The sequence below is a fragment of the Narcine bancroftii genome, chromosome 8 (assembly GCF_036971445.1).
Source record: "Narcine bancroftii isolate sNarBan1 chromosome 8, sNarBan1.hap1, whole genome shotgun sequence".
In the NCBI taxonomy this organism is placed as follows: Eukaryota; Metazoa; Chordata; class Chondrichthyes; order Torpediniformes; family Narcinidae; genus Narcine; species Narcine bancroftii.
The window spans coordinates 51,900,797-51,914,124 of NC_091476.1; the positions used below are offsets into that span (position 1 = coordinate 51,900,797).

Here is a 13,328-nt window from a genome sequence, read left to right on the forward strand (position 1 = left end):
CCGGGAGGCTGAATAAACTGCAGGGCACAATGAGAAAATGAGGGGGGTGGGAAGGTGAGTTTGATGGGAACCAGCAGGGACAAGATGGGTGAATGGCCTCTTGGGTCATGATCTGCAAATAATAAGGTTGATGTTTCTTTAACCCATTGCCCCATCTCACAGGGGCCCTTTAAGGTCCTTTGTTCGAAGTACGACCCACTCTGGGCCAACAGTACCTCCTTATTAGTCAGGAAGGTACGGCAGAGACTATACTTCCTATGGAGGCTGAGGAGGGGCAAGGATACTGCCCCCCCATCTTGATGACATTTAAAAGGAGCACAACTGAGAGGGTCCTGTCTGGCTGCATCATTGTGTAGCTGCAAAGCATCAGACTGGAAGTCAACTCAGAGGGATATCAAAACAGCTGAGAAGATCACTACCCTTTCCTCTAATGATGACATTTATCAGAACTGTTCTTAAATAAAGTATTACAGAGTACACAGGATCCAGCACACAGGATCATTGACCCACTATCATCAAGGAGGTGGTGCAGGAGGCTGAGATATAGCATCTTCATGCAGGCTGTGAGACAGATGAACAGTGTGCTGTCCCTGAGTAAATCTCCGAAAATATTTATATTTATTTTGAATTACATCTTTATGTATAATATGTGAGCACTATGGTTTGTGTATAGTGTGTGTACGTGGTCCAGAGAAAGCCTGTCTCATCTGGTTGTAAATGTACAGTCAGATGATAACAGGAATCTCCTGTACCCCTTCTCTCCCCCAACCCATATCGCTGTCACGGACATACCGGTGAACCACGAACTGGACAGAAAAGCTACCATTTGAAATACTTATCGGTAGTCAAGGAGTCTGCCAATCTCCTGCAGATTTGCACTCTTCCTCCTGGCCTTTGGGAATTACATGGAACAAGCTCAGCTCCGCCTTCTGGAGACCAGGGCTCTCAGAACACTGTGGAACGATTCTCGAGTTGGCAGGCGCTCATTCACCCCCCCCCACCCAACCCAACCCCTGTCCGGCCCCAGTTTGGTGACCTTGTGAGGAAGGGGGAGCGGTGGAAGGGGCCTCACTCCTGGAGGGACATCGCTGCTGCTTACCGTTCCATTCTGTAGCTTCTTCTTTGCGTCAGGTTTCTTTCTCACTGTGGTGAAGGACCATTCGATGGGCTTAGCATTTTTGTTCTCCTTGTCACTACTCCCGCTAGGAGTGGGGGATTGTTGGGGGGATGGGGGAGAGAAAAGAAAACAAGGTCACTTTCTGGCCTGCTGGCTTCCTGCATTCTTGGTGTTAATATGTGCAGTATCGCTCACAGTTTATGGCCCCATATACAAGGATGGATGCACTGCTGCTGGGGAAAGTCAGGCGGAGGTTTACGAGAATGATCTCGGGGACGAGATGGTCTGATGGCCCTGGGGCTGCATTGGCTGGAGTTTAGAATGTTGAGGGGAGATTCTCGTTGAAACATACTGAATAGTGAAAGAGTGGACATGGAGACGTTTCCATTAGTGGGACCAGAGGGCACCGCCTCTGAATAACAGGATGTCCCATTACAACAGAGGTGAGAAGAAGATTCAGCCAGAGGGTGAATTGGTGGTATTTGTTTCCAAGGACAGCCGTGGAGGCCAAGTCATTGGGTACAAAGTTCAGATTTATTGTCAGAGACCATGCATGACATCACAGACAACCCTAAGATTCTTTTTCCCGCATGCGAGGCAGAATTACTATTTATCAGTAGTGAAAAAAAACTGTACTCAAGAAAAGATGTGTAAACAAAAAAGAGAATGGTAAATGAAGGAAGAAGTGTAAATAAACTGACTGCAATACAGAAAATAAATATTCAGCAATGAATAATGTGTAAGGGAATAGTCCTTAAACGAGTCACTGATGAAGGTCCATCGGGCCGCGGGACCTTAGAACAGCTGGCGCTCAAGCCAGTTCAGCACCACGGAATTTTTAAACAGTGATCGAGTCATTTTAAACTTTGCGGGAGTCACAAACAGCAGATGCTCAGTACATTTAAACATCGCGGGTGGTTTGAAGGGACATCGGATGGACCATTTAAACACCGCGGGAATGACCAGCAGCGGACCCACAGCCAGGTAAAGGAAGACCCGACCACGTGGATGCAGAGGAGGTGGGGGCTACAGGTCATACTGAGATGCCAGGGCCCTGAGGTTTCTGCTCACAACCATCCTCCTGGCCAAAGTACAATCCTTGGAGAACAAACTTGATGAACTCCAAGCCAGACTTCAACAGAGTCATCATGGAGTGCTGCATGATGTGCTTTACATGACATTCCAGACACGGCTTGTCTGACCTCAAGTGTCACCCAAACTATTTACCGAGGGAGTTCACCGCCATCATCCTGATCGCAGTGTACATTCTACCCCAGGCTAACATCAGGCTGGCAATGGAGGGTCTGAGCACTGTAATGAACAGCCATGAGGCGTCACATTCTGATGCCTTCCCGATCATTGTGGGAATCTTCAATCAGGCCAATGTGAAAAAGTCTCTAACAACCTATCTCCAACACGTCACAATCGAGACCAGGGGAGCCAACATACTCGACTACTGCTACTCCACCATGAAGAACCCATACTGAGCCATACCATGGCCACACCGGCAAGTCTGATCACCTGGCTGTACTTCTACTCTCAGCGTACAAGCAAAGACTGAAGACCACAGCACCAGTGGTGAAGGTGGCGAAGGTGTGGAGGAACGACTGCAGGACTGCTTTGAATCAGTAGACTGGAACATGTTCAATAATTTATCCATAGACTTGAATGAATATGTGACAGGTGTCACCAACTTCATCAAGACCTGTGAGGATGAGTGTGTGCCCACACGCACATACTGGGTGTTCCCCATCAAGAAGCCCTGGATGAATCAGAGAATCCGCAGCCTGCTGAGGGCGAGAACAAATGCGTTTAAGGCCTGGGATCGAGATCTTTACAAGACTTTCAGGTGCAACCTGCGAAAGGCCATCTCCGAAACAAAGTAGTAATTCTAGAGGAAGCTGGAGACAGAGACAGATACACCCTAGTTATGGCAGGGAGTGCAGGCTATTACAGCCTAGAAAGTGACAGCGAACAACATAGATGGCTGCGATGCATCATTACCCGATGAGCTGAACATCTTCAATGCTCGTTTTGAGAAGAAGAACCCAACAGTGCCTACTAGAATCCCTGAAAAGGCTGAGGACCCCTTGATATCTGTCTCTGAGGACAACATCAGAACATATTCAAGAGGGTAAAATCTCGCAAGGCATTAGGCCCTAATGGTGTACCTGGGAGGGTACTGAAAATCTGTGCCAACCAACGAGTGAGAGAGTTCACGGGCATTTTTAACCTCTCATTGCTGCAGTCAGAGGTTCCCACCAGCTTCAAAGGGGCATCACTCATCCCAGTGGTCAAGAAGAGTAATGTGAGCTGCCTCAAAGACTATCAACCAGTAGCACTAACATCTACTGTGATGAAATGCTTTGAGAGGCTGGTCATGGCCAGAATTAACACGTACCCAAGCAAAGATCTGGACCCACTGCAATTTGCCCACGTCACAATCACTCCACAGCAGACCAATATCACTGGCTCGCCACACAGCTCTGGATCATTCCGAAAACAGCAACTCATACATACAGCTGCTCTTCATTGACTATAGCACGGCCCTCAATATCTTCATTATTCCTTCAGTGCTGGTCAAGAAGCTACAAACCCTAGGCCTCTGTACCCCCTTCTGCAACTGGATCCTTGACTTTCTCATTGGAAGACCACAGTCAGTACGAATTGGAAACAATGTCTCCTCCTCACTGATTATCAACACAGGTGCACCCCAAGGATGCTCTATTCACTATACACATCCATGACTGTGTGGCCAGGCATGATTCCAATACTATCGACAAGTTTGCCGATCACATCACGGTTGTTAGCAGAATCACAAAGAGCAATGCGTAAGCGTACAGGAGGGAGAGAGATCAGCTCATTCAATGGTGTATCAACAACAACCTTGCGCTCAGTGTCTGCAAAACCAAAAAGATGATTGTGGACTTCAGGAGGAAGTCAGGGGAACACGACCCAGTTCTCATCGAGGGTTCAGTAATGAAGAGGATCACAAACTTCAAATTCCTGGGTGTCAACATCTCCAAAGATCTGTCCTGGAGCTTCCATGTTGATGCAATCACAAAGAAGGCTCGCCAGCGGTTATACTTTGTGAGGTGTCTGAGGAGGTTCGGTATATCACTGAAGACTCTCAAACTTCTACAGGTGTACCGTGAGGAGCATTCTGGCTGGTTGGATCACTGCCTGGTATGGAGGCGCCAACTCTCAGGACAAGAATAAACTCCAGAGGGTTGTTAACTTGGCCTGCGACATCACGGGCACCAGACTTCACTCCATTAAGGACATCTACAAGAGGCAGTGTCTTAAAAAAAGCAGCCTCAATCCTCAAAGATCCCCACCACCCAGGCCATGCCCTCTTCACTCTGCTACCATTGGGAAACAGGTACAGGAGCCTGAAGGTGAATACTCTCGGCACAAGGACAGCTTTTTCCCCGCTGCAGTCAGATTCCTGAATAATCAATGAACCAAAGACACTTACTTACTTTTCGTACACTATGATTTTTTTAAAATTTACAGTAATGTCGTAAGATGGTTATAATATTAATATTTACACTATGATGGCTGCCACAAACCACCAAATTTCATGACTTGCTGTTGAGGAGTCTGATGGTGGAGGGGTAGCAGCTGTTCCTGAACCTGGGGGTGTGAGTCTTGTGGCATCCATCCCTCATCTCTGATGGTAGCAACAAGAACAAAACACATGTGGGTGGTGTGGATCCCTGATGATCGCTACTGCTCTCCGACCACGGCATTCCATGTAGATTTCCTCGATGGTGGGTTTTCTCAGTCCTGGGCTGTGTCTGCCACCTTTGGCAGGGCTTTCCGCTCAAGAGGAAATGGTGCCCCCATACCAGGCTGTGATGCAGCCAGTCAGCCCATGTTCCACTACACATCTGTAGAAGTTTCCCCAAGGTTTTCGGTGTCATACCAAATCTCCGCTAATGCTGAGAAAGTAGAGGTGCTAATGTCCTTTCTTCATAATAACATTAGTGTGTTGGGTTCAGGAAAGTTCATCTGAGATAGTGACCTACAGAAATTTAAATTTGCTCCACCTCTGATCCACCCCTCCCCCAATGAACACTGGATCGAACACCTCTGGTTTTCCCTCCTGAAGTCCACATTCAGCTCCTTGGTTTTGATGACATTGAGTGCAAGGTTATTGCTAGCACAACATTCAGCCAAGTTTTCGATCTCCCTCCTATACACTGACTCATCACCTTCTTTTGTATAACCCACTACCGTGGTATCATCAGCGAATTTCTCAATGGTATTTTCATTCTGAGCCACACAGTCAAAGGTGTAAAGAAGGGAGCTAAGAATGCAGGCTTGTGATGATCCGGTATTGATGGAAATTATGGAGGAGATATTCTTACCTATCCTCACTAATTGTGGTCTGGAGGTGTGGAGATCCAGAATCCAATCACACAGTGGGTTGTGGAGTCCCAGGTCTTGGAGTGTGATCAATTTTGAGGGGATGATGTCAAACTGCAGTCGATAAAGAGCAATCCTGATGTATGCACCTTTGCTATCCAGGTGTTCCAAGGCTTTGTGTAGAGCCAGTGCGATGACATCCCACTGTAGACCTGTTGCTACCACTGGAAAACTGGAGTGCATTCATGTCACCATTCAGACAAGAGCTGATATGCTTCAACACAAGCCTTTCAAAACATTTCATCATGTTGATGTGAGTGCCAGTGGTCAGTAGTCATTTAGGCAGGTTACCATTGGGTGTACTTAAAACAGAAGTTGCTAGATTCTTCATTAATAAGGGTATTAAACATTACGGGTAGAAGGCAGAAGGCTTTGAAAAGAAAAAAATATCAGCCTTGATTTGAATGGCAGAGCAGAGTCGACAGGCTGAATTCTCCCTGTGTTTTATGTTCTTCTGGTCTTCCTGTCCGAGCTAGCGCACACAGCTGGGCTCTACAAGGTGCCTTCTGCTGAGTCCACCTACTGTCAGCAGGGATAAGGATCAGCTCTTTGGCAGAACATCACATCTTCAGACGTGGTGTGGGACAGAGCTGGTGGGTTAACCAACCCCAGCTGGCCTGCGACAAGGGCAAGGTTACAGGGAAGGTGTGGGCAGATACCCGAGGTTAACAAGCACGTGGATGAGAGCTTGCTCTTTCATGCACCCTCCAAGAACATCTCCACGTTACGGGTGGTGGGAAGAATGGTGCAATAGCCCTGAACCCCTCAGCCATGAACCCCATTACATGAAAAGAGTGACCAACTCTCCTTTTGTTCCGAACCCCTCAGCCATGAACCCCATTACATGAAAAGAGTGACCAACTCTCCTTTTGTTCCGAACCCCTCAGCCATGAACCCCATTACATGAGAACAGTGACCAAATCTCCTTTTGCTCCGACTTCTTTGCTGATGCTATCACAAGGGGCACTTCCTCCACCATCAGGTTGCATGGCTCTATCTAAAGGAATACTTTGCCTGGAGCCCTGCCCATAATTTAGCCTTCTACTAATGTCACTAAAAATAGTTTAGCCTGGTGGGCCGAGTCTCTTGCTCTAGGTTCACGGTGTTTCTTTGGTATCATTTTGCACCAGCCATAAATCCTAATTAAAGCTGTCGCACATATGACTCAGTGACCAGAATAATTGGGAGAGCTGGAAACTGCCTATTCATGCTCAACAGACATGCAGATAATATTAGCCCATAATGTTCCAACCAAGAACAACAAACATTGCCTCCTGATTAGGGATGGATCCATTTTTAAACGTATGCTATGCTGGATTAGTCTGGTGCAATGGAGTGGATCAATGTCATTGGTCAGAAAGAGCTACCGGTTGACTAATCACGTTTAATTTTATTACTGCATGTATCAAGATGAAAAGTTGGTTTGTGAGCAGATAGATAGAGCATCCTCCTGTGATGTTCCCCAATTCTATGATTCAGCCCTCCTCTGCATGCTGTACATTTTGCAGTTGTCTCTAACTGGATCTTTTGAGTTTGATGTGAATGTAAGTTGCTCACCAACGAGTTTCACTAAAATGTATCCTCAAGGTCCAATGCTTTAAGACATGACGTCAGTGTAAGCCTTTAATAGATCAGTATTACATTTAGACATACAGCACGGTAACAGGCCATTTAGGTCCATGAGTCCGTGCTGCCCAATTTATACACAATTAACCTACACCCCCAGTACGTTTCAAAAGGTGGGAGGAAACTGGATCCCCCCTGGGGAACTCATGCAGACACGGGGAGAACATACATACTCTTTATAGACAGCGCGGGATTCTAACCGTGGTCCCGATCGCGTTACGCTAACTGCTACACCAATTGTGCCACCCACATTAATCTATTATTATTCCTCAGCTAACTAACTAGCCTTTGAAGCTATTTGATTTAATATTTTTCAGGTTTTGGAATATTGTAAATACCAGATTTTAAAATCTTTGAAACTGGCATCTTTCTATTTCTGCTTCTGATCTTTTGTTCGATGTAGGAGAGTGACATAGGTACGTGAGGGTCCTGCCATCTACTGCATATTCTCTTCTTGCATTTGACTTCCAAAAGTGCAACACCCTGCCCTTACCTAGATTAAACTCTGCCTTTTATTTCTCTAGCCAGTGTTCCAACTGGTCTATTTCCTGTGGTCTCGTTTGACAACTTTTCTCACCTCACCAAATGTCACATTGTCCGCAATCGTACTGATCAGGCCATCTGCCTTTCATCCTCATCATTCACGTTAAATCACAAGTGACTGACACGTTTCGGGGCAACTTGCGGTGGACAATAAACCCACCAACCCACACGGGATAGGAAACTGCAGCACCCGGAGGAAAACACCAAAGTCAGAGGGGATAAGTGCAAACCCCCACACAGAGAGCATCCGAGGTCAGGATTGAACACAGGCATCTAGGATTGTGAGCCATCTGTACTACCTGCAGCACCAGTGGTAGAATTTTGCTGTACAGAAGGACCTGCCAAGCTCTGGAACTTGTATGCATATGTATTGTATTGTTTATGTGTTATGTCTGGCTGTGTGTCTGCACGTTTTGCACTGAGGACGGGAGAACACTGTTGTATGGGGTTGTACTTGTACAATTAGATGAAAATAAACTTGGCTTGATTTAGGCTCAAATGGAGCTTAACCAGAGCAATCATTAAATCTATATTCATCCATTTTCCCCATGCACACATTCAACAGCTCATTAAGAATCCTGATAATTGTATATCCCATTCAGCATTATAGTGAACTGTTGTAACAAGGAAGCAGATTGTCAGTTGCTCCGACTTTTTGACCATTCCACCTTGAAAGTGGTATCACAGGTCGATAGGGTAGTCAAAAAAGGCTTTCACTAGTCAGAGCACTGAGTGTAGAAGTTGGGAGATCATGATGCAGTTGTACAAGACGTTGGTTAGGCCCTATTTGAAGTTTTGTGCTCAGCTTTGGTTACCGTGCTGCAGGAAAGATATTACCAAGGTGGAGAAGGCGCAGAGATTTACCAGGATGTTGCCAGGACTCGGGGGACTGAGGTACAGGGAGAGATTGAGCAGGATGGGGCTTTATTCCATGTAGCTCAGGAGGATGAGGGATGCTCATGTAGCTCATGGAGGTGCACAAAAAAAAAATCACAAAATTAGGTGAACGCAGAGAGTCTTTTGTCCAGAGAAGGGGAAATTGGTAATCAGAGGACATAGGTTTCAGGTGAGGGGGAAGCGATTTAATAGGAACTTGAGAGGTAACATTTCTTTAAACAGTGGGTGGTAGTAGTCGAAGTATTGCAGTTTTATGAAAAAATGAATGGGATGGGTCTCCAAAGTGGTCGGTATCGACCCATGGGGGTTGATGGGACAATCAAGGGGTCGATAAATGCCTGGGGGTCAAAAGCGAGTCAATAAACGCTGGGAGGGGCTCGATTCAACTTTTACGGTCGAAAGCAAGGGTGTATCTATGGAAAATAGCAGGTGTGGCAGGGGTGGCCAACGTGTCACGAGCTTGGTGGCCACTGTGTAATGTATTTGGCTCCGGCCTTTTAATAATTGAGAATGAAAGGGAGGACAAGGGAGGGGGGATGAAGCGGAGAAGAAAGAAGTGCATGTTCTTTGTATGTTGGGTCCGGGGCCGTCAGCGCTGCCACCCCAACCCCCCCAGTTAACGCCGCTGCTCCCCTGGCCAGAGCCACCAGCCAACACAACTCCCCAACCTCTTCCGACAAGTGCCGCCAGCCCCTCCCATCAATATACAAAGAATATTGCCAGGGTTTGGGGGGGGGAGGGGGGGCGAGGATGGTGTATTCCATGCCTGGACATCGATGAGGGATCAAACATTTCATGAAGGGGTCAATGGTCTAAAAGGTTTGGGGGCCCCTGCTTTAGAGAGTTGTGGGCCAAATGCAGACAGGTGGGACATTTTGGTTGGCATGGGCCTGATTCCACGGTGTGTGACTCGTAACACTGGTCACTCTAAACCAGTGGTTTTCAAACTTTTTCTTTCCACTCACCTCCCACCTTAATTAATCCCTACGCCATAGGTGCTCTGTGATTAGTAAGGGATTGGTTAAGGTGGGAGGTGAGTGGGGGAAAAAAGGGTTGAGAACCACTTGTTACTGAAATATTATGCTTGAGAAAAATTGTCGTCGGGCCATTTCCTTTGGGGTTATGGAACCGTGCACATAATGAGTCAATTAGGGATGATTAAAACAGTGATTTCAACCATTTTCTTTCCACCCACATCCCACCTTAAGCGATCCCTTACTAATCACAGAGCACCAATAGCATTGGGAATACTTAAAGTGGTTTGTGGGTGGAAAGAAAAAGGTTGAAAACCACTGCTGTAGACTAAACAATGATTATCATTTTCACCTTCTGCCTTGTCGCAGTTTAACAAAAGCCAGTGACAGCGTGGGAAAGGAGTTGCACTTGGTACAGGGTGGGAAACAAGCTTGACCGTCTCTCCAACAAAATAAAACAGATGGACATTCCAGCTGCTTTGCCATCCCTTTCACTGGTTTTAACTTTCGATTACCGGAATTTTTTTTAAATTGCATTTTATATTCACAGAATCTCGTGATAGGATGGAACTCACACCCTCTGGCTTATGAATACAAAGCAAACTAAAACCAGGAGAGGCAGCAAGACTCAGCAGGTCAGGCAGCATCTGCAGAGGAAGAAGCAAAAGATGTTAGCTACCACTTCAGGTTGTGATCGATGTCCTGACAGCACCATTTTTCCTTCTCTGCAGACGCTGCCAGAATTGTGGCATATTTTGGGCCAGCTACTCTTTCGGCCTCTGGATCATTAATCCAGTCATTTGTTATATATAATCTGCTGGAGAAATTCAGCAGGTCAAGTAGCATCAGTGAGAGAAAAAGTATGGTCAAAGTCCAGAATTGTCTCTCCTTTTCCCCCACTGGCTCTCTTTAACCCATGGAGTTCCTTGAGCAGTCTGAGTCTTGCTCCAGATTTCAGCAGTTGTAGTCTCTTGTATCTCCCACTCGTTATACATCCTAAGTTACACTGGAAAGTACTTACGAGTCTGACTCATCGGAACTTGAGTCATCGTCACTGTGTCCTGCAGCTTTCCACCTCTTGTACCCATCGATTAGTTCTGTTAGGTAGGAGGTCTTCTTGCAGTTTTTGAGGATGAACTTGTGTTTCAACAGCTCCCTGGCTGTTGGACGCTGAACAAAAATGAAAAGAGAGAGAGTGAATTAATAACTCCTGTTACAAGCCCAGAGGACCCCAAAACCCAGCAGCAATAGATATTCAGCAAGATAAATGGTTACTTAAACAAAAGTTGCTTTTAATTATCTTTAAACCTGAAAATAGAATCAAACTTTAACTTATCACTATTGATTTACTTAACCCCCTAAGCGCACGTGTATATAATGTGTGTGTAAGTTCAGAAAAGTTCTTTGGTTCACAGTCCAATCTCATTTCTCATTCCTCCAAGTTCACTGGTTGCAGGTTCAAGGACAGTTTCATTTGTACTGTAACCAGATTCTTGAAAGGACCTCCCAAGGGATTTCATTGGTAAAAGATGACATCTCTGCACTGTTTAACATCTCTAATATTCTGCCTTTGTTCTAGTAACACTGTACGAATTGACCTGTCTGCGTGAAAAACAAAGATTTTAACTACATATTATGTGATAATAAACCATCCAACCACCCACAAACACACTCATCCCCTCTCGGCTGTCCATTCCCCTCCACAGATGCTACCTAACCCACCAAGCTCCCGTTTCTTCCACGACCTGCGGGATTTTTTTTTAAATGGGCACCTTCACTCGCCTGATCAATCACTGCTCTTTGTCAGAAGCCTGACTGCTTGACAATTAGCTGTTGGAAAAGGATGACTGAACCTCGTTCTCGTCCTTAACTACAGCTCAATGCTTAATGTTTACAGTTTACCTATGTGATAAGGGTCTGATGTTTGATTCTGTGTGATGAACATGTCAGATTTCTTGTCAGAGAACATACATGACATCACATACAACCCTGAGATTCCTGTTGCCTGTGGGCGTGGCAGAATTACCACTTACTGTAGTGCAAAAATAAACTGTACACAGCATATACATGTAAACAGATAATGAATATAAAAAAAAAATTGACTGTGCAATACAGAGAAAATAAAAAGACAATCAATAAAGTGCACAAGAGTCCTTAAATAAGTCTCTGATAGAGTTTGTGGTTGAGGAGTCTGATGGTGGAGGGGTAGCAGCTGACCCTGAACCTGGTGGTGTGAGACTGGTAGCACCTAGACCTCTTTTCTGATAGCAGCAGTGAGAGCCGAGCATGTTCTAGCTGCTGAGGGTCTTTGATGATTGTTGCTGCCCTCCAACGGCAGCGTTCCCTGTAGATGTACTCAGTAGTGAGGAGGCTTTTGTCTGTGATGTCCACTACCTTTTGGAGGGCTTTACACTCAGAGGTATTGGAGACCCCAGACCGGTCAGTGCACTATTCACTACACAGCTGTAGAAATTTGCCAGGGTTTCTGGTGTCATTTTTTTTTTCTGCACAGCCAAGGACTGTCTGTGCACATGGGGCAGAAGGTCAATCTAACCATTGGAACATCAAAATGATAATTTTTAGAGTAGGTATTCTTGGTCAAATCAGCACGAATTACTTATTCCTGGTCACTCTGCATAACCTTCTATATCTGCTGCCTCAGAGTTGAACAAAAGCTGGCGACTGACACGGTCAATGTGACACTCGAGTCACAAATTGTCCAGAGTGGTTGGCTTTCTGCACCCCAAAATGTGGAGCCAGACAGAGACAAATGCTCACTATAAAACCAAGTAAAATGACAGCGATTGGACTGCTCCCTCCGGACAAACACATTGTGGAAGAAGCTACTCCTATTGTAAGGCTCAGACGAGAGATCAATCCATTTGATACTTACAAAGGAAGGGTCCTTGTTCAGGCATGCGTCCACAAACTCCTTGAAAGGTTTGCTGAACTCTCCTCCCAAAGTTGGTGGGCTGTTTTTGGGGATAAGGAAGAGAACTCTCATCGGGTGCATATCAGAGTGGGGAGGCTCACCCTTGGCCAGTTCAATGGCAGTAATGCCTAACGACCAGATGTCAGCCTGCAAGGAGAGAGAATGGGACAGTAAAATATAACACAGTGGTTTTTCAATGGAGGCTGGATGAAACAAAGGAGATCTACTGCCTGTGGAATGGGGAAGGGGGGGACAAGAGAAAGAAGGAAGATGGGAGAAGAGAGTGCGAGGGGAAGTGGGAAGGAGCACAGGGGAGAGGAGAAGGGAAAAGAGCAGAGTGGAAGGGATGTATGGAAGGGAAGAGGAAAAGAGGGAGAGGGAGAGGATGGGGCAGGGGAGAGGTGGGCGGGGAGATGGGAGATGGGGGGCAGGGGCAAACAAGAGGTCAACAGACAGATGGTGAGATTGGAGAGTAGCAGAGAGTGAAAAGACGGATCAGGGAAAAAGTTGAATGCAGGAACTCAAGAAGGAGAGCAATGCAATGATAAAGGAAAACAACATTTTAAAAATTCTATTTATTTTGTGACAATGAGTGGACACTGATCCCTGACTCAGCATCATCAAAAAGAGAACTGCTCGTTCATCTCATTGCCCCTGGCAGGAACTCAGGGGTCGTATTTCCAACGAGGTAATTGCGACCTTGCAGGTCAGTGGCGGTTAAGCAAATGGTGTCGAGATCAATTCCATCCAATTGTCATTCCTTTGAGGTGGCAGTTGAGTGGGAAGTTGTTTAAAGACACCCTTCAGA

The 13,328-nt window shown here is 46.0% G+C and overlaps 1 protein-coding gene across 5 annotated transcripts in view; it reads right to left on the minus strand.

The window, feature by feature from the left end:
- Window positions 1–13,328, minus strand: part of stk26 (serine/threonine protein kinase 26) — a 104,857-nt gene that overhangs the window by 7,524 nt on the left and 84,005 nt on the right. For all 5 annotated transcript variants that reach the window (XM_069893711.1, XM_069893715.1, XM_069893712.1 and 2 more), the window contains 3 exons: window positions 12,482–12,667; window positions 10,610–10,758; window positions 1,100–1,202 (listed from right to left, as the gene is read on the minus strand). In XM_069893711.1, the coding sequence (XP_069749812.1) occupies window positions 1,100–1,202; window positions 10,610–10,758; window positions 12,482–12,667 (438 nt within the window). The remainder of the gene's footprint in view (window positions 1–1,099; window positions 1,203–10,609; window positions 10,759–12,481; window positions 12,668–13,328) is intronic.